General features: G+C 36.7%; 2 protein-coding genes across 2 annotated transcripts in view; one reads left to right on the forward strand and one right to left on the reverse strand.

Annotated features, from left to right (window-relative positions):
• DNAH9 (dynein axonemal heavy chain 9) overlaps nt 1-14874 on the forward strand; it is a 327356-nt gene extending 312482 nt beyond the window's left edge. The window contains exons 67-68 of the mRNA XM_023529851.1: nt 8790-9179; nt 14476-14874. Of these exons, the coding sequence (XP_023385619.1) occupies nt 8790-9179; nt 14476-14703 (618 nt within the window). The 3' untranslated portion in view covers nt 14704-14874. The remainder of the gene's footprint in view (nt 1-8789; nt 9180-14475) is intronic.
• Nucleotides 14875-16774: 1900 nt separating this feature from the next.
• Nucleotides 16775-22331, reverse strand: part of ZNF18 (zinc finger protein 18) — a 22508-nt gene continuing 16951 nt past the window's right edge. Inside the window, exon 6 of the mRNA XM_023529852.1 lies at nt 16775-18097. Coding sequence (XP_023385620.1) covers nt 17289-18097 — 809 coding nt within the window. The 3' untranslated portion in view covers nt 16775-17288. The remainder of the gene's footprint in view (nt 18098-22331) is intronic.

Below are 22331 nucleotides of genomic sequence, written 5' to 3' on the forward strand. Positions count from 1 at the left end.
GTGATGAGTCAAGTTTGTGAAGCACAATGTTAAGGCAAGTGCATAGAATTAAAAGCTGAACAAATGTCTTTACAGAAAAATAAAGGTACAAGAAGATGGTAGCAGAGTTCAGAGAAGGGAAAGTTTTTAAGTTTATGGAAGAGAGAGAGCTGAGCTTGCAAGAAATGAGAACAAGAGAGAAAAATAGCAGAAGGGAGAGACTTGAACAGGAGGGATTCACAGGATGGCTTGGCATGTAAGGGAGATGCTTTTTATTCTGATCCACTGTGTGTTGACTTAATAGCACATGTCTGAGAAGGGTGCCTTGCTTTTCCCCTTTAATGACACAGTCACCACCCACCAGGCAGCTGCCCCAGCCCATATGCCTTTGGCCTTTCAGGAGCACTCTATCGGAATACCCAGATGGATGGGCTGCTGTCAACCTTAATCTAGAAGCCAGACTAGAAAGGGTGGAACCCGTATCATTTCCACTTCCCTCCCCATCCCCTCACCTCCTATGTTTCATACAAATGAAAGCTGGTTGCAAACACCATCTTCACGGGGAAGAAAAAAAAGATAGGACAGGGTGCAGCCAGCAGCCCTTCAAGAAGTAGTATATGTGTGCTCCTGACCCCTGTGAATGCTGACATGGAGCAAGCAAATCACAGGACCCTGAAATGTGGCATCATTTTTTAAAAAGAAGGATTCAGTGTTTTCTTTGCAAGTTCTCTTTTCATTGACTCTTGACATGTGAACAAATACATGCAGATGTTAACATGGGATCCATTCAGGCAGGAGGAGATTGAGAAACTGGGGCTTGAACAAATGGAAGCAAGTTTCTCTATAGTAGTATAGCTTGAGTCTTTAAGAAGGGCCTAGTTACCCAGAATTTGGCCACAGAAGCTTCCTGTCTTCCCAATCCAGCCTCCACCAATCTAGTCGCATCTTAGTAAACTAATTTTTTCTGAACACCTTTCAGGAAATGCTGTCTAAGAGTCTATAGATATATCCCTCTTCTAAGAGAGGGACACAAGTTATACTTAGTGAATATAAGGCAGTGTTCTCTGTTTTTTATCTGCCTCTCTTCTGAAAATTAGTCATTTCTACTTCTTCTCAAGGTCATGGGAATATCTGAGTTCAGAAACCTACCTACAAAGCAAATGATTTCTTCTTTTCTTTAATTGTTCCTGCTTCACTCTCAAACTGGTAAAACCTAAGAGACAGTACATTCTTTAAGGCTCTATCACTTGCACATTCAATTAGTAAATGCAAAATCATTGTCAGAACAAATTATAATCATGTTATAAGCAGCTGTGAGAATTTTTTAAGAATGCGAAGTTACACATTTTATGTTTCTCTGCTATCAAAATGATTTTAGATTTCAGAAGTGTGTTAAAAATTAAGTATTGAGTGTATGTATTTTTATTATCAGATTTTATTTTTTAGAACATTTTTAGGTTCACAGCAAAATTGAGCAGAAGGTACAGCGTTCCCATATATATCTCCTACTGGGTATTGGAACTGTGTTCTGTTTATGGGCATAATCCATCATGTTTGTGAGAAAAGAAGTGTTAAGAACCACTGATCCGGGGTCCCAGCCCTTCTGCCCCCCTAGAGGATACTGTGCTCAGCTACTACCTTCTCTGCACAGTGCAGGATCCCAGCTCTGTCATGGCAGATGTCTGCAATAGCCATCTCCTAGCCTCTTTGTCTATCCATGGCTCTTCCTATCTTAAAAACACACCTGTAAGAGGGGAGGTAAATGGGGCAAAAGGAGTCAAGTATGCGGTGACGGGAAAAAAATCTAACAATGGGCAGTGAACACACAATGCAATATATATATATGCCTTACTGTTGAATTGTACACTTGAAACTTACTAGATTTTGTTAAGCAATGTCACCATAATAAAAAATTTAAAAACACACACCTGTAAATGTGTGCTATTTCTAAACCTTTCCCTGACGAGTCCCACCTGACTGTGGTCACTTTACTCTTCCACACCTGCACTATATAGACATCCGGCACTGTTCCTGGATTAGTATGTACTTATGCTTCTATCTCTTTTAAACTGCTCTTAAGTCATCACTCAAGTCTTTCCACAAATACAAACCCTACTTCCTTAGTTAAACTAGGAACTCCTCAAGCAAGGGTGCTTCTAATTGTTATATATTTGCAGTGGGGGGTGGGGGGCGGGAGGGACTACTATAGCCCTCTCTGTGTTGCTGTGGATCTAAGTACAAAGGTGATGTAGGGAGGGGGAAGAGAGGTCAACTGCATCCATTCAGTCCTCAGAATATATCTTTTTGTTAAGTAATTAGTTCACCACTGTAAATACTGCATAGCCTATGAAGAATTCAACAGGCTTGCCTTTATAAATCGGGGATTTAGAAAATTACATACACACACAATAATTAGTCCATTAAAAGTTATTGACTTGGGTTATTCATGATGACTTTAAGTTTTTCAATAATTCTTTTTATACATTTAGACTTTTTTTTGGCCCAGAGACAGACACTGATTACAAAAGGAAATTTTACAATTGTGATAGTAACCTCTGTAAAGTATTGAAATGGTATTTAAAGTGACTTATCTGGTTTTCTGTTTATGGCCAACAAACCAGATTTATCTTAACTTAGAAAACCATACAATACGTGAAAAATGTCAGTTTTCAGATATTGGACAACAGGCATCACAGGACTGTGATCCTTGAAAGAAAAGAAACAAGAAATTTTTCCCTTTATTAAATGAGCCCCTCATTGCACAAACTTACCATGTGGAGGCAGTTTCCAGTCTACAGTTGAGGAAAGAGGCCAAGTTCTGCTGAATTGAGGAGACAAAGGACAGAGTTCATGGAGGCCAAGGTAGCTAGAGTTTGCAGGACAGAATGCCAAGCCAGCTGCCAGAGCAAGAGCTCCAATGATCTGTAGAAGCATCCCCTGAGGCTTTGGCCGGATCCTGCTCTGCATGTAAGTGAGAAGAAACTACACAAATCTGAGAAAGAACCACCAGAAAGAAGCAGAGAGAACAATTCTCCGAGCTCACACAGAGCTGAGAATAGATTGTGCTCCTGCTAGGAAAGAACTCACAAAACAGGAGGTATCAGGTAGTGAATTAACTACAGGCAAAAAATAAATTCCAGCCTTTCAATAAATTCCATTCTTTATAGAAATACAACAAAATCCAGTACTCAATTATGTAAAATTCACAGTGTCTGACATAAAGTAAACAAATTGCAAGCATGTAAAGAAACAGGTATATTTGGTCCATTGCCAGGAGAAAAGTTAATCAATTAAAATGGAGCCAGAAATGGCAGAAATGATGGGATTAGCAGACAAGGATGTTAAGACAATTGTTCTAAGTTTCTTCTATAGGTCCAAGAAGATGGACAGAAGTGAGATCATGATAAAAATGGAAAAAAGAAAGATATTAAAAAAAAAATCCTAATGGAATGTATGGAGATGAAAAATGCATTATCTGAAATAAAAAATGAACTTTGGAGGATTAATAACTAACTAAGCACTACAGAAGATCATTAACCATAAAAACAGAGCAATGAAACTATCCAAACTAGGAAAAAGGGGGGTGGGGGGGACAATGACAATAAGTAAACAGAGCATCGGTGACCTATGGGATAATATCAAGTGGTCTAACATATGTTTAAGTCCTAGGTGGAAAGGGTTGGAGCAGGATAGAGGTGAACAGAAAAAAATATTTGAAAAAATAAGAGCCACATTTTTGCAAATTAGATAAAAACTATAAATCCATAGGCCTAGAAGCTTGACAAGCCCCATAAAATAAGCCTAATAAAAACTATGTAAAGATATCTCATAAGTAAGCTTCTGAAACCCAAGAGTAAAGAAAAATCTTAAAACCAGCCAGATAAAAAATTAAAGTACAATCCAAGGAGTAAAGAGAAGAATGAGAGCAGACCTCTTGTAGGAAGCTATACAAGCAGAAGACAGTAGAGAAATATCATTAAAGTACTAAAAGAAAGTACCAAAAATACTCAGGAAGATCACAGGATACAGGATAAACACAAAAATTAATCATATTTTTATATGCAAGTAATGAAAACACGGACACTGAAATTAAAAATACCATTTTAACCACTCAAAAAATTGAAATATGTATATGTAAATCTAACAAAACATGTACAGGACTTGTATGCTAAAAATTACAAAATGCTGACAAAAGAAATTAAAGAATATATAAATAAATAGACAGTTTTCATGGATTGGAAGACTCAACATAGTAAAGATGTTATTTCTACTCAAACTGATATGCAGGGTTAATGCAATCTCTATCAAAATCCCAGCAATTAACTTTTGTAGATACAGAAAAGATTTTTTAAAATTTACATAGAAAAGCGAAGAAACTAGAATAGTGAAAACTCTTTTGAAAAGGAAGAATAAAGTGGAAGGAAGCAGTTTACCTAATTTCAAGACTTATTATGTAGCTATAGTAAGCAAGACTGTGTGATATTGTGGAGGGGTAGAATAGAATAAAGAAGCTGTAAATAGACCTCCCCAAATACCCCAACTGATTTTTGACAAGTGAGCAAAAGCAACTCAATTGAGGAAAAAATAGCCTTTTCAACAAATGGCGCTAGAGTAATTTGACATAATATTAACCTCGAGCTAAGTCTATCTTATTTTTAAAAATTAACTGAAAATGGATCAAGAACAAGTGTAAAACTTAAAACTATAAAACTTTTAGAAAAAAAAAAAGACAGGAGAAAACCGTCAAGCTCTAGGGGAAGGAAAATAATTCTTAGAAGACCTGATACCAAAAACACAAGCCATAAAATGAAAGATTAACAAATTGTACTCCATCAAAATTAAAAATCTTTGCTCTACAAAAGATCATTTCAACAGGAAAAAAAAAAGAAGATAAGCTATAGACTGGGTAAAAATATTTGCAATCCACGTATCTGAAAAAGGACTAGTCTCCAGAATATATAAATAATGCTCAAAATTCAACAGTATCCAACTTAAAAATAGGCAAAAGATATTAAAACATTTCACTGAAGAGAATATGCAAGTGAAAAATAATAACACAAAAAGATATTCATCATCATTAGCCATTAGCCATTAGGGAAATGTAAATTAAAATCATGAGCTATTACTACACACCTATCAGAATGAGTAAAATAAAAAATAGTAACAACTCCAAATGCTGGCAAGGATGTGAATAAACTGAATTGTTCATACATTGCTGGTGAGAATATAAAATGACATAGCTACTATGGAAAACAGTTTGGCATTCTCTTAGGAAACTAAACATATAACTATTGTACAACCTAACGACTGCATTTCTGGGCATTTATCCCAGAGAAATAAAAATGTATGTTCTCACAGAAATCTGTACATAAATGTTCATAGCTTTGTTTATAATAGCTAACACCTGGAAACAACCCAGATGTCCTTCAGTGGGTGAATGGTTAAATAAGCTGTGGAACATCCATACTGTATTAGCTTCCTATTTCTGCTATAGAAAGTTACCCCAAACTTAGTGAGTTAAAATAATTTATTAACTAACTTAACATTTTATAGATCAAAAGTCTGAAATGTTTCTCACTTGGCTAAAATCAAGATTTGGACAAAGCTGTATTTATTCTGCAGTCTCTAGAGAAGAATCCACTCACCTGCCTTTCTCAGCTTCTAGAGGCTGCTACCTTCCTTGGGCCTCTTTCTGCATCTTTAAAGCCAGTAGTATAGCATCTGCCCATCTATCTCTGCCTCTGACCTGCCTATCTCTTTCCTACAAGAATCTTTGTGATCACATCAGGCCAACCCTGATAATCCAGGATAATCTGCCCATTATAAACTCCTTAACTTAATCACATCTGCAAAGTCCCTTTTGCAATGTTAGGTAACCTATTTATGGGTTCAAGAGATTAGGAAATAGACATCTTTGGAAGGGCTATTATTTTGTTTACCACACATTTCATTGAATAGTATCAGCAATAACAAGGAATTAACTATTTGGTACATCCAAAAACCTAGATGAATTTTCAGAGAACTATACTGAATGAAAAAAAAAAAAACTCAAACATTTTCAAACTCTACGATTCCATTTATATAACATTCCTGAAATGACAAAATTACAGAAATGGAGACTAGATCAGAGGTTACTAGGGATTAAAGAAAAGTACAGGAAAAAAGTTGGTGTGACTATAAAAGGGATCCTTGTAGTGATGTAAATGTTTTGTTTTTTGACTGTATCAATATCAGTATCCTATTTGTCATATTGTACTATAGTTTTGCAAGATGTCACCATTGGAGTAAACTGGGTAAAGGGTACATAAATCTGTATTATTCCTTATGACTGCATATGTGTCTACAATTATCTCAAAATTAAAATTTAAATTTAAATAAAAAGATGAGAGAGCACTTCCCAATAAATATTATGAAGCCAGAATTAACTTGATTTCAAGGACATTATGAGAAAAGAAAATGAGAGATAAATATTCCTCATAAATACATTTGCAAAAATCCTTAGCAAGACATTTGTAAATCAAATCATACAATATAAGAAAAAGATAATACATCATGGTCATATGGGGTTCATCCCAGGAATGCAAGGTTGGTTTTAACATTCAAAAATCAAGTGATGAAAGTCACCATATTAGTGTACTAAACAAGAAAACCATATAAGTATCTTCATAAAAGCAAAAAAAAAAACCATTTGACAAAATTTAACAACTCAGAAAAATAAGAGACTTTTTCAACCTAATAAAGGACATCTAAGGTAAAACTTAACATCATATTCAACGGTGAAAGACTGAATACTTTCCCTCTAAGTCTGGGAAAACAAAGATGTCCGCCCTCATCACTTTTACTCATTATTGGAATGAAGGTCCTAAATAGTGCAATAAGGCAAGAAAAAGTTACACAGATGGGGTCTCATAAAGGAGTTCTATCATCTTGGGTCATTTATATTTTTTTCCTTTGCACTAAATTTAATTATTATATTTAATGTTATATTATTTAAAATCAGCTATTTTAAAGGGGACTTTATAAGTTGTAATAATAATGAATTATCACATAACTGCAAAAATGAGGAAGACAATATTTTTTCAGAAGCTTGATTTTGGCTCAGATTAAAAAACTGGTGTTTTACAGTCTGTTTTCAGAAGTCTTCACTGAAGTGGAGATTCCAAACAGAGAACTTTTTAAATTTCCATTTTAACCCAATAATAGTTTTCATTTACATAGACTCTTAAGTAACTCTACCAGAAGAAACTTTTGTTCACCTAATGTGGGTGGCTGAAAGTGATAAACTCTGGTGTGCCTCCTGTTGACCCTTGAGATCGCCTCAGAATCCTTCACCCTGGTCTAGTCAGCCGCCGCAATGTAGTTGACCAGACACATGGAACAAAATCTATTTTCTGTCTCTGTAGTAAAGCCATTTACTTGAAGGGAAAAAGATCTGTAATGCAGGCTGTACTCATTCAGGCTGTCCTATCTCACACTGGTCTGATTATGGATGTTTTGCTTTTCCTTAAAATATTAAGGTATTTATATCTTAATATAGTCTAGCCATCATCAGACTCTATGATATAGAAAGTATACATGTAATAACTATACTCTGTGACGTTTATAAAGAAATTATTAGTCTATTCCCTATGTAAAAATCAGGAGTCAGGGGGTTAGTTTCTGTTATTAAGAACCTGAAATATGTTCATTCTAAGAAAGGTATGCTTAAATTTTTTTGATGGTTCCAAAACTTAAGAGAGTTAGACCTAGAATTCTATGGTGCCAGTGTCACGTCCCAAAGGCAGAGTGACTCCAGGCCCCAGTTAGGCCTCACTCACATTTTAGCAGTCTATACTTAATGGGTGAGCCAAGCCATCTTGTCTGTTTGAGCCGCTATAACAGAATACCATAGACTGGGTGGCTTATAAACAATAGAAATTTATTTTTCACAGTTCTGGAGGCTGAGAAGTCTAAGATCAAGATACTGGAGAGTCTACTTCCTGGTTCACAGACTGATGTCTTCTCTCTGTGTCCTTACAAGACAGAAGGGGCGAGAGAGCTCTCTGGGGTCTCCTTTATATGGACATTAATCCCATTCGGAAGGGCTCTACCTCATGACCTAATCACCTCCCAGGAGCCCTTACCTCCTAATACTATTATATTGGGGGTTAGGATTTCAACATATTAATTTAGGGGGACACAAATATTCAGTCCATAACACAAGCCTTGTTGGGTACCTTAAACTTTGTACGGAAATCATGGCAGTAGAGATGAGGCCATCACAATATTGCTAGATACTTGGCATAACTAAAGTTACAAAGTTTAATTTAAAAATGATTTTCAGTGTAAACTTTTCTTTACAGGTTTTGTCTAGCTGTTGGAAGAGGGTCCCTTAAAGTTTACTATATGTCTAAATAGTTTGATTTCTGAAGGAAAACCTTGATCTGAGGAAATATAGTTCCTCTGGGCTTTGTCTCCTTGTGTTTCAAGCTGCATGCAAAGGCTGGAGAAGAATCATGGAGCCCAAGCTTTAGGGTAGGGTTGAAACTGAATAAGCATGGAACATGCAGGTGGTTTGAGGTCCATAGTGGACCAGTGCACTACTGCTAGTAGATACGTATAGACTCTGATATCATTGGAGTAGAGAGCATTTTAAGGAACCAGCCTCTCTGAGATACACCTTGCAAATCAGGTACTAGACAGGCTTTGTGTCACCCAGCCCTGGAGTCATCACCTATCTTTCTGAGGGCTATGAGCCAGAGGTCCCTAAGACCAGTTGTTTGCAGAGACTTGCTGCCCCCTCACTTTTCCCTCTCGTTCTTTGTCTTCAGGGGGAGCTGACCATGACCAGTGACATGGAAAACTTACAGAACGCCCTGTACCTAGACACAGTGCCAGAGTCCTGGGCCAGGCGAGCCTACCCTTCCACAGCAGGCCTGGCAGGCTGGTTTTTGGATCTCCTCAGCCGAATCAAGGAGTTGGAAGCTTGGATAGGTGACTTTGCAATGCCCTCCACTGTATGGCTGACAGGCTTTTTCAACCCCCAGTCCTTCCTGACTGCCATAATGCAGTCCATTGCCCACAAGAATGAGTGGCCACTGGACCAGATGGCTCTGCAATGTGAGGTGACAAAGAAGAACAGAGAGGAATTCAGAAGCCCTCCTCGGGAAGGGGCCTATATCCATGGCCTCTTCATGGAAGGTGCTCGCTGGGATGCACAGGTAAATCTTCGGATGAGCCAAGGGACATCCTTTGTAGGCTGATTGAATTGCATACTGCCTCCTATAAAGTGTGATTACTAAAAGGGATGCCCGTGAATCTTTTGACCTAGATAACCTTCCCTTTAGGCTGGCAAGCCTTTTTCATGCAACCAGGATGGTGAAAAGAACAAAGACTTTGCAGAGTGAGTAAAATAGAGCAGTTAAAAGCTCTGGAACCAGACTGGTTGGATTAGCACCACCATTTATTTACTCTGTGACCTTAGGATGTCATTCTACCTCTCCAAATCTTATTTTACTCAACTGCTAAATGGAGAAATAGAGTTGTCATGAAAATTAAATGAGTTAATATGCAAGATACTTAGAACAACACCTGGCATATAGGGAGCACTCAAAAAGTGTTGGAATCAGCTATCCCTGCTGCTGGGGATATCATTTTACCTCCCTGGTCCATTTTTCTCATTTGTGAGCCTTAGAAGGGCAGAAACCCCTTCTACATTTTACATTGTCCCCCTTTCAGCAAAGAAGAGCCAGTAGATACCATTTAAAGTGATATTTTAAAAGGATTCCTCACTGAAGGCTAATAAAAATTTGAGTTGCCATAAGATTAGAGATGTTTATCATGGATAGGAAACTGGCAAACAAGCACAGATGGCTAGGATAAATGACATGGACAACGATGGATAACTCTAGAACAAATTTACATTTGTTGTACACATAATCTGGAAGGAATGCTTAGTCAAATATCCCACTTGGCAAATGACACTAAACTATGCCTAGCAGTCAGTATCAAGCTAATGGTGAAAAACTGTTAAAATAACTAGAAGACCCTAGAAGTCCATGTAAATATACTTATAGAACTGCAATGGATTAAATAGTGTCCTTTTAAAATTCATGTTCACCCAGAACCTCAGCATGTGACCGTATTTGGGAATAGGGTCATACTAGAGTAGAAGAGGACCTAAATCCAATGATTGGTATCCTTGTAAGAAGGCTATGTTGGAGACACAGAAGAGAATGAATGTTCTGTAAAGATGGAAGCAGAGATTTCAGTAATGCAACTACAAGGCAAGGAAAGCCAAGGATTGCCAGAAACCACCAAAAGCTGAGAAGAGGCATGGGACAGTTTCTGCCTCAGAGCCCCCTGAAGGAACCAAGCTTACCTATACCTTAATTTAAGACTTCTGGCCTTTAGAAATTGAAAGAAAACATTTCTGTTGTATTAAGCCATCAACTTTGTGGCAATTTGTTACGGCAGCCCTAGAAAACCAATCAAGAGCCAACAGAAAGGATAGTAAAGTGGAACAGTGTTGAAACAGCCTGAGGAAAAAAAATGATTCCAATCATCTACCTCCAATTTTTCATTAATTGTTTCTAAGTAACAGTTATAAAAACTTTCCAAAAAGCAATACCTGCCCACCAAAAGTTCTTGTTCTCACAGTGTCTATCCTAGAGAGATTTCAGCAAAAATGAAAGAGTAAGGATATCCAAAAGTCCTCTCCTCCATAAAACAGTAACAACACTGGCCAAAAAAAAAAAATTATCAGAATCAACTTTTTCAGAATTCTGGAAATTAACCAAAGGCTTTCAGCAATCCAAGGAGTGTTCGTTGAAAAAAAAAAAAAATGGCTGAATCTCAGTAAAAAGAGCAAGCTTTGGGGCCTTTTAACTTGTCCTATTCCCATTCCCTACTCCCCGACTCTATGGTAGCCTTGACAACCAACAGGCCACAGTCACCATAAAAATAGCAGCACAGCAGCCACCAGATGAAGTAAAATGGAGTTGTAGTGCCTTTGAAGCCCCATTCCCAGAAAACTATAATCATTTTTCCTGTCTTATGGTTTCATGGAAGACCCCACTCACAAGTCTGTCTCTATTTGCCCTGAGTTGAAGCTCATCCAGGGCAACAGCCTTTCCCCAAGGGCATTTACTGAAAATAATCAAAGATACTGAAGTTAGCGTGAGGCAGTAGGTATAAATGGGACAAATCATAAGATAACCAAAAAGCTTTAAAAGAGAAGCTAGAAAATTGGATGTTCAGAGGGACTTAGAGAACTTCCAACATGTTCTTGGAAACCTAGAAGGCCATGCCCATGTGCAGAGATGGGCACACGACCAGGGTGATGCACATGCTCAAGAAAGACCTGAGGGGACCATAAGTTCTCACCTCTAGCTAACACTGAGGCTGTGTGGAATCAGGAAGTGAAGGCTAATGCAGAGCTTTAAACTGCCTGGTTGAGCACTAAAGGCATGCCCCCAAACAAACACACACAGAGAATTCCTGACCAAAGATTGTGAGACTTATTGGTTCCAGGCATTTTTTAAAAATCCATCCAATCATTCAATGGCCACACATGACAAAGAATACAGGCTTTAAAGCATCAGTTCAGAAAAGTCACTAAATGACAAACCCTATGGAGGGAGAAGATCTGATTTCCAGAGTTGTCACATTTTATTATTTAAAATATTCAATTTTCAACAACAACAAAAAATTATGATACATGCAAAGAAACAAAAAAAGAAAACAGAAAAAAAGCAGTCAACAGCAACTGTCCTTGAGAAAGTCAGAATCTGGACATACTAGACAAAGACTTTTAATCAGCTATTTTAAATATATTGAAGGAACTAAAGGAAACTGGGTCTAAATTACTAAAGAGAAGTATGTGACCAATGTCTCACTGAATAGAGAATATTGATAAAGAAATATAAAAGAAAAATAGTAACTCTGGAGTTGAAAAGTATACCTGAAATAAAAATTCAGTAGAGGATTTCAACAGTAGATTTTAGTAGGCAAGAATCACTAAACTTAGAAATACATCAATTGAATTTATCCAATCTGAGAAACAGAAAGAAAAAAATAAAGAAAAATGAACAGTATAGAGACCTGAGGGACACCATCATGGATGCCAACATTTACATAGTGGGAGTCCCAGAGGTGAAGAGAAAGAGAGAAAGAATATTTGAAGAAATGATGGCCAACACTTTCCAAATTTGATGAAAAACATTAATTTACACATCTAAGAAGGTTAATAAAAGCCAAATAGAATAAGCTTAGAAATCCATATCAAGACATGTTATAATCAAACTGTTAAAAGAAAAAGATAAAATCTTAGAAGCTGCAAAAGAAAAACAATTCATCACCTACAAGTGGACCTCAATGAGATTAATAGCTTATTTCTCATTAGAAACCACAAAGGCCAGAAGGCAGTGGAATTACATAGTGAAAGTGCTGAAAGAAAAAGATCGTCAGCCAAGAACTCTATATCCAGCAAAACTATCTTTTAAAAATGAAGGAGAAATTAAGGCATTCACAGATTTAAAAAAAAAAAAAAAGAGTGAGAGAGAATTTATTACTAGCTGACCAGCCCCACAAGAAATACTAAAGGGTGTCCTTCAGGATGAAATGAAAGAATACTAGACAGTAACTCAAGTCCATATGAAGAAATAGAGTACTAGTGAAGTTAATATCATATGTAAATGTAAAAGACAATATAAATGAATTTTTTCTTGTAACTTTCATTTTTCTCTTGATTTAAAGGACAATCACATAAAGCAATAATTATATCTATGCTGATAGGCGTAAAATGTATAAAGATGGAATACAAGTTAAGAACAAGTTCTTAAACACAGGAAAGGGGAAGAATAGAACTATATAGGAGTAAGTTTTTTTGTATACAGCCAAAATTAAGTTGGTATTGATCTGAAACATTTTATAAGATGTTAATTTATAAACTATTAAGAAAATAATTTTTAAATACAGTAAAAGAAATAACAAGGGAATTAAAATAGTATTCTACTATATATTTAACGCAAAAGAAGGCAGTAATAGAGAAACAGGAGTAAGAGCTTTAGAAAACAAATAGTAAAATGGCAGATGTTAGTCTTACCTTATCAGCAATTATATTAATGTAAATGGATAAACACTAAAATTAAAAGGCAAAGAATGGCAGAATAGATTTTTAAAAATGATCCAACTATATGCTCTCTACAAGACACATAATTTAGATTCAAAGACACAAACAGGTTAAAAGTAAACATATGGGGAAAATATGCCAAATAGAGAATTCAAGCATAATAACTAGATATGATGTCAATACCCCACTACTTATGGTGACTGCTAATGGTTACGACTTCTTTTAGGGGTGATGAAAATGTTCTGGAATTAGAAAATTATTATTGCACATTTAAAAACACTTAATTGTACATTTTAAAATGTTTGCTTTTAAGGTACGTGGGGGGATAAAGGTTCTACCCCTATTCCCACACCCTGCCATAAACACTCAGTTATGGGGGACAAGGGAGTTCCCACTGTTTCCCTTAGTTCTGCTACTCATCATGCCTCATAGAAACATCTAAGAGAACTGAAGAGACACATCCTTACCTTTAAATAAATTTCATGGAAAATAAATCAAACTCATAGTGTAAGGGACTCAGAGTCACCTGGACATAGGCAAGGAATCTGTGAACCACTCTGGATCAGCATTTCCCGAAGTATGTTCTAGAAAACACACGTGCAATGGGAAATAAACAGATTACAAAGAAAAGGGTCTGGTTAAATACAATTAAACTGTTTTCTTTACTGCTAGGACTTTGTGTCTTCAGTGTGCTAGTGCACACTGTAAAGCTTCAAGTCCAGGGTATGGTTGCGCCATTTCCCAAGCATATTTAATGAAGGAACCCGTTTCTTCCTTAGAACATTTCTCAAGTCTAATAGAAAAATTTGCTGTAGACATCTCAGTTGAGACATCTCAGAAAACCATAGAGAGTCCCCAACTGGAAAGCTACAGAAAGGCCAGACCCCTCTTCCATGAGTAAAGATAGAACATAGCTCCCTCTGATCAAAAAGTCAAAATGCCCTAGAGCGTGGATGATGTCACATAAGAAACTAGAACAGGACATAAAATCTTAAAAGCTAAAGTATTTGCTGGTAGCTGTCTTACTCATCTGTAAATACCCATCACCTAGAATGACATCTGACAAACATTCAGTATGTTTATGAAATAAATAAATGAAAAAATAAAACTAGGAGAGATTCGAGCTTCAAAGGGATTAATTTGTATATAATAAATATCAGCTTTTGGAAATCTTCGAAATGTGATTTCGTCCAGAAAACAGTAGCAATATGTTTCCCACATCAGATGCATTATATCATCGGTTGTTTAGAGAACCTATAAGGGAGCAGGCAAAAAGGCAGCCAATCCTTCCTAGTCTTATCTCCTAGGTCTTCTACCAGGAGGTGGCTGGCTGGCTGGATTCTGGGTCTGACCTAAGATGGCTCTTCTCATGTTCTTGTCCTCAGGCTGGGATCATTACAGAGGCAAAGCTGAAGGATCTGACACCTCCGATGCCTGTGATGTTCATCAAGGCCATTCCTGCAGATAAGCAGGATTGCCGCAGTGTCTATCCTTGTCCTGTGTACAAGACTTGTCAGCGGGGACCCACCTATGTGTGGACTTTCAACCTGAAGACTAAGGAGAATCCATCTAAATGGGTTCTAGCTGGAGTAGCTTTGCTTCTCCAAGTTTAGCTTTCTGCAGAGCCAGCAAGAAAACAAGGCTGGGCTGGAAACTTCCCAGAGGGACAAGTGGATGAGTGGTAACCACAGACACAGAGAAAAATAAGAAATCATAAGCACTCACAATTCTATAGAATTCTTGTAGAGAACTCAGAGACAAGTGCCTAATGTGAGGCTGAGCGGGAGGAGTGTGGACCCAGGAGCTAGGGAAGAGGCACTTCATAACACTGAACCTTCCTTAATAAAGTGATTTACTCTTCAACTGTGTCTGGTCCAAGCCTTGAGAATTGCAGAGTCATAAATAAAGATCCCAGGAGAAACAAGCCACAAATAATTGAGCCCTAATACTGTTACACGGCACTGCTCTCAATGCTCTAGCTCCCAGCTACTCCATGGACTAGTGGTATTGGCATCACCCATAAATCAGTGTTTGCATTTTAACAAGCTCTATTAAACTATAGAGCTTGTTATGCACATTATAGTTTGAGAAACATTACTCTGGACCAGGGGGTCACCAAACTTTTTTCTGTAGAGGATCATAGTAAATAGTTTAGGATTTGCAGGGCATACTGTTTGGTTGCAACTACTCAAGTCTTCCACTGGAACACCAAAGCAGCCACACACAATACATAAACAAATGGCTGTGCCCACATTCCAACAAAACTTAATTTACAAAAACAGGCAGTGGGCCACATTTTGCTGATCACTACTCTAGAAGAAAAGTATATATATAATATTTATCCTTCATTAATTCATACATCCACTCAATAAATTTTTATCTAACATCTACTATTTGCTGAGAACACAACTGTCAATGATGGGTTGTTTCCTTTTATATATCTCTACCATCTGTCAGATTAGGAGGGACCCAAGGAGAAACTCTTCACCTAAAGCTGTTTAACCTAGAAGTTTACTAGAATTTCCTCTGTGGAATATATATTCTCTGGGATCCAAGTAGTTCTACAGTTTTAATGATTTTTAAAGAGCTCTATGGGGAGGCTTGTTTGGCAAGAAGAGTCTGGAGGGCCCAGTATCCCTTCTAGGATCATTATTCCCACATATCCTTACGGAGACTTTTTTCTGGATTAATTACTACCTTGAGCAGGCGTCAGGATACCTTGAAGGGCTTGTTAAAACAAAGATTGCTGGGCCCCACCCTTCAGAATTTATGATTCATTAAGTCTAACAAATTGCCAGTGCTGCTGGTCTGGGAGCCGCACTTTGAGAACTCCTGATTTAAAACATAAAACTCTACCATTCTACAAATCTGTTATGCAGAATGCAGAATCTAATGACAATTCCTCGATGATTTTCTTGCTTTCCGCCCCGTGGTTCCTGCATCCTCTAAAAAGAAGCCATATTCCTCATCTTCATGCTATAAGAGAGTTAACAAATGCCTCTGGAATCCAGGAATTGCAACTTCAGTTTTGTCTCTCCTCTCATCAACCAGTAATGTACTTCCCATTGTTTGCCAACAACCAGCAGTTTCTTGCCTATAAGTTAATCTGTCTTCAGAGATAGGTCTGTCTGCTTCCTTATTATCATCCTCCCTGATCCTCATCAAGAATAGTAAAATAAGAACAGACAAGGGAAAGGCCAAGATGGAAGGAAGGTGGAAGTTTTACTAGATAAGTGCAGGACACTTTGGGGAATGTAACTTTTGAAGAAAAGGACAAGTGGGAAGGTTAGTTATATGTGTTAATAAACCTCTGGACAGTACTACAAATCATATCAATACTACTGATTTCTTCCTAACACCTACGAAATAAAATAATGAAGATAATTTTAAAGCACAGAACACTTTGGCAAAAACGATAGTCTAAATGGGATGCTAGGAGAAAAAGAGGCAGCTTAAAGTGGGAGATAGGCTTGGAAAGTGGACACCAGGGACAGACTTACCTGAGACCAAGAATGCCCAGCACTGGCCAAGCTCTCACACCTGAGCACCAAGCTAGAGCCTTCCTGTCACTGGTCAACTGGTTGAAAAACTTGATATGTTTGTTCAGGATGATCTAGAAGCTCAACTACCATTTAGGGTCTTTATGAGAAAATGCACTTTGAGTTACAATCAACACACAGTGGATACTTCAGACACAAGCTCTAAGTTTATTTAAAACAGGGGACACTTGACATTAATTTTGTACCTGTATGACAAAGAACACGCATGAGCTCATTGGCCTTCTACGCTCCTCCTTTTGTAATGGAAGCCCTGCTCTAGAACCCCAGTTCTAAAGGGCTGATCCAAAGTTCTTCCCATAAACTGCAATTATGGCTAATCCAGTTAAACTCTTCCCAGGTAGCACTTCTAAAACAGGATCTCCAAGTCATAGTTTTTCCCATCTCTTCCCAAAAGAGATGAGGTGAAAGACGAAGACAATTCTTTCTACTGATGCAGAAGCAAGATATTAAACCAGCATAAAATCCAGTCCACAGGCCCATATATCGTCCAAGTCCAAAACCATGTTCAAGTACTGTCCTCTCTAATCCGTTCCGCTACCCCCCAAAATAGGGATATCCTCTAAAAGATGCAATTTCTCTTGATAGAGCTAAGTATTTTTAAATGGGCCAGGAGATAAAAATAGGCTAAGAGGACATGGCTATTGAAAGGGCTTCTTTCCTAAATGGGATCTTTGATGTTTATCAAGGCTCGAGCTCCAGCTGAAACTTTTCCCGCAGCAGGAACATTTATAAGGTTTCTCTCCTGTGTGAACCCTCTGATGTCTATTAAAATTTGATCTTTGAATAAAACTCTTTTCACAGATGGGACATTTATAGGGTTTCTCTCCTGTGTGGATTTTCTCATGGTGGCGCAATCCTGAGAAGTCACTAAAGCCTTTCCCACAGTAATCACATTTACAGGGCTTCTCTCCTGTATGAATTCTCTGATGTTTCACAAAGTCTGAACTCCGTAGAAAGGCTTTTTTGCAGGTGGGGCACTGAAAGTATGCCTCTCCGGTATGAGTTCTTTGATGAAAAACAAGCTGAGAATTCCTGTAAAAGGTTTTCCCACACTCCCTGCAGGTGGGGAGTTTCTGGGCCATGGGGGCTCTCGGCTGCCCTTTCGGGGAGGCCTCTCTCTTCTCCTCAAGCCACAGCATAGACAGTTCTCCTGGATAAGGATTAGGCAAATGATGACCTAGCTGCTTCCCAGAATTCCTTTCTTGAGAGAGTTGTCCCCCTATCCCCTCATCCTGAAGGTTTTCCTGACCTTCAGGAGGATCCTCGCCTTCTCCAAAGTGTTTCGGCCCATCCTCACTGAAGAGGCCACTCAAGGAAGCCTGAGAAGGTGCCTCTTCTGAGGCATGACAGGAAGCATCTGAAGGTCCCTGGCCCCTATAATTTTCCAAGTTTAGGTTCTCTTTGTCATTCTCCTGTCTATCGCCTGAAAGAAGAAGATTTGAAACAGCTCAATAAATTGTATGCCCAATTTTCTAACTCATATCAAAGAAAGGATCATCATAAAACATTAATTATTTTAACAAGAGGGTATCAGTGAGTGAGGAAGAAAAATATCATCCAGCCTGTGCACCTGGCACTTACTTCACTTGTGCTGGGATCCAGGCTAAGTGATTCAGCTCTGGAGCTCAGTAGAATGTCTGATAGCAGAAGAATGCTTACAGAGGGCTTTGTTGAACACCCTCCCCCCACACCCCCAAAACAGCAGCATGCATTTTTTAAAAATTCTAGTTGACATACAATATTATATTAATTTCAAGTGTACAACATAGTGATTCAACATTTATACACCTTAAAAAGCACTCACAAGTCTAGCAACCATATATCACCAGTTATTATATTAATGGCTACATTATTTATGCTGTGTATTACATCCCCATGACTTTATAATTAGAAGTTTGTACTTCTCAATCTTTCTCCCCTTTTCCACCCAACCTCCCAATCCCCCTCTTCTCTGGCAACCATCAGTTTGTTCTCTGTATCTATGAGTTTGTTTTTGCTTCATTTTGTTTGTTCATTTGTTTTGTTTTTAGAGTCTACATATGAGTAAAAACATATGGCATTTGACTTTCTCTGTCTGACTTATTTCACTTAGCATAATACCTTCTAGATACATCAACATGTCACAAATGGCAAGATTTCATTCATTTTTATGGCTAAGTAATATTCCATTGTATTTGTGTGTGTGTGCATATGTACATCACATTTTCTTTATCCATTTATTTATTGATGGACATCTAGGTCTTGGCTATTGTAGACAATACTGCAATGAATGTGGGGGTGCATATGTTTTTCAAATTAGTGTTTTTGTTTTCTTCGATAAATACCCAGAAGTAGAATTGCTAGGTCATACGGTAGTTCCATTTTTACATGCATTTATTAAGGCTCAGGAAAAATGAGTGTATTATATAAGAGTGCTACTTTAAAAAATTGGTTTTTTTACCTGATTATATATAAGGTAAATATGATCACTAAAAACAACTTGAAAGTATACAGAAGAAACCAAATCAACCTCAATCATACTACCCAGAGGTAACAACTATGAGTACACATTTTCTTCCAGTCTATTTTTAACCTGTGTGTGTGTGTGTGTGTGTGTGTGTGTGTGTGTGTGTGTGTATATATATGTATATACATGCCTTTTTCTGACATAACTGATATCATATTGTATATGCAGTTCTATAGCTGGCTTTGTAGCATTTAAATTGTAAATGGTGGTAATCAATTTCACGTGGATTCTCCCATTCACAAGTAATCCAAAAATTCATAAAATGCATCAATGTAGTTTCAATGCACAGTAAGGCTATAGCGTAAAAGTGAATCCCTCAGTCTATGCTTGAATCCAGCATTCATTTGTGCTTCATTAACTCACATAATAGAAAAAAATTTGTTTTCTTCCTCATAACTTAGGTTTTCGGTTATTACAACTTAACGATGCACATAGTAAAGATCTTTATTTTGGTGACAGAATTTATTTTCAGCTTTTATAAATTACCTTATTCCTATAGGTCTAAAGAAGTTATTTACCTTTCTCTTTCCTATACTTGTGTCTTTCAAAGTATCTGCTAGAGACCCAGGGGTATGCTAAAGAAGTAGACCTGAACTGGTTCAATTACAAAGCCTTAGAACACATTTCTCTTAAAAGCCAAAGGTACCATCTCTTGTCTTTAAAGAAGCTTTTACAAATATCATTTTAAAGAGTTGAATAATGGTCCATCGTGGAGATGTCATAAAAACAAATAATAAACATAAAAATTTTTTAAAGAATTCTCCTACTGTGGAAATTGAAGTTGTTTATTGTGTTTTTGCTATAAATAATGCTGTAATAAGAATTTTCCTTTATAAATTTTCACTCACATTTCTGATCAATGCCTTAAAAGAGGTTCCTTGAAGTAGAATTACTATGTCAACAGACATAAATTTGTCATCAAGGATCCTGACATTTACTGATAAATGGATTTTCAGAACAACTATGCCATCCTCTGGTATGAAAAGCTGGACAGACTGAAGGAGAGTGTTCAATACTTAAGTATTGAATTTTTTAAAAAACTTTTCCATTTAGACCAGTGAAAAATGGTTTTTCATTGTTATGAGTTTTATTTCCTTAAAGGAGGAATTTTTTTCACATTTACGAGCTATTTTTCATACTCCAAGACTGCTGTCTATTTTTTATTGGGAAAATCATTTTTTCTTATCAACTTGCATTAACACTTTCTATATTAAGAAAAAATAATCATTTATCTGTCGTGTTCATGAAAAATGTTTTTCATCCATTAGTTACCTTAATTGTTTGGAGTTATTTTTATGTATAGAAGTTGTGTTTTTTTTTTTCTTTTTAAATATACTCAAAGCTATTAATCTTTTCCTTAGTGATTTATTTCTATTGACTCTGTACTTATAAAAACCTGCCCGACTCAGACATGAGACAAATATTCATCCATTTTCATTATTATTTTCATATTTTATGTCTTTTTCATCTATTTCCAACTTAATTTGGTATAAAATATATCAAATTTAAACTGATTCCTTTTCCTAGAGGGTCTTTTGTCCAGATACTGCTCATTGAAGGATTTGGGCTAATTCTTCCTTTTTCAGATGTGAAATTCTTATATAGACCAGATTCTTTTCCTAGGTTCTCTTTTCTGTTCCATTGGTCTGTGTATCTATTTTTACATCAGTATCCCATTATTTTAATGATTTTACCTATATTAAATGAGAGACTCCTATTTACAGATCTATTACTGATAAACACTCTTCTTTCAAAACTTTTTTTCTATTCTTGTAGTATTCTTCCAGATAACTACTTAAGAATCGTTTTTCCAAATAATTTTTTTTATCCCTTGGGATTTTGATTAGAGGTATGAGTATATGGCTTTTTGAGGCTTACTCCTCTGCTGGTCTGTTTTAACTAGGAGCTGTTCTTCCATATGGTCAAATATAATAGTACATACAAGCTCTTCTGTGACATTTGTCCCCTGGTCAGAGTCCAGATTTGGCAGACCAGCTATTATGTTTTAGATTGATGCAGTCCTCTCTCATCTTTTCACTGTTGCTTCCACATGGATTCAGGATATCATCCCTATACACCTGGACTCCAAGACAACTTCCTGCAGGGCTCCTGTCCTCCAAGTGTTCCCTCCCAGACTTTCCTGTATATTGCTACTTCCTCAACGTTCCTTTCCACATATCCTCTGCCAAGAACCTACGATGGCATTAGTTTGCCTTATCAAGCCAGGCTGGCATTGTAGACTCTCCACAGTCTGATTAGGTAAAATTAGGTAAAATCTAATGGGCCCATGTCAACAGATGGGATAAAGAAGAAGAAAAAAAAAGAATGGGGATATTGTGAGCTATATATCATAAATAAAATCCTACTGCAATAGAATATATGGGAAATTTCTGTACTTTTCAATTTTGCTGTGAACCTAAAACTGCTCTAAAAAAAATAAAGCCTATTAAAACAAAAATTCTACTGCAATAACCTTTAAAGTAGTGTTTTCAAACTTTGCTATCCACATTAAGAAATACATTACACTGAAATACAATACATACATACATACTTGGAACAAAAATCTGAAATACTACTTAACCTGATATCTAATATTTTCTATTTGCATTCTGATATTTTCTCTTTTTTTGTTTTCTAAATACTTTTTATTTCATTGAAAATGAATTTTGATAAATTTTTAAATTTTCTCTTTCTGAAAATAAACATTTTGATTTTTACAAATTGCCAAAAAGTCAATAGTATTTTATCTTACAGCTGATAAAAAGGTGTTTGAGAAAAAATTACTGGAGGGTATGAAATCTTTCAAAGGTGAGTGAGAAAAAGGATAAGGACAGTAAAATCTGAGAATGTCGTAATTGTTTTTTCTGGTTATAAAGAAAATCAGAAAATGATGCATTTATTTAACAAATATCCAAGTGTCCACTACATGCTGGGTATTTGAGAATAATCTGGACTACACAGAGTAGCATACATTGAAAAAAATGTAATTACCCATAATCTCAAGTAATATCTTTTTTAATTATAGTATTCTATTTTCTTTATTCTGTGCATATGTGTGTTGTTAATTAAACTTTTTTCCCCCTTTTTTTAAAATTAAGTTTATTGGAATAACATTGGTTAATACAATTATATAATTTTCAAGTGTACATTATATCTTGACATCTGTATATTCTAT

This window comes from Pteropus vampyrus, unplaced genomic scaffold, assembly GCF_000151845.1.
Source record: "Pteropus vampyrus isolate Shadow unplaced genomic scaffold, Pvam_2.0 Scaffold44, whole genome shotgun sequence".
NCBI classification, from domain to species: Eukaryota; Metazoa; Chordata; class Mammalia; order Chiroptera; family Pteropodidae; genus Pteropus; species Pteropus vampyrus.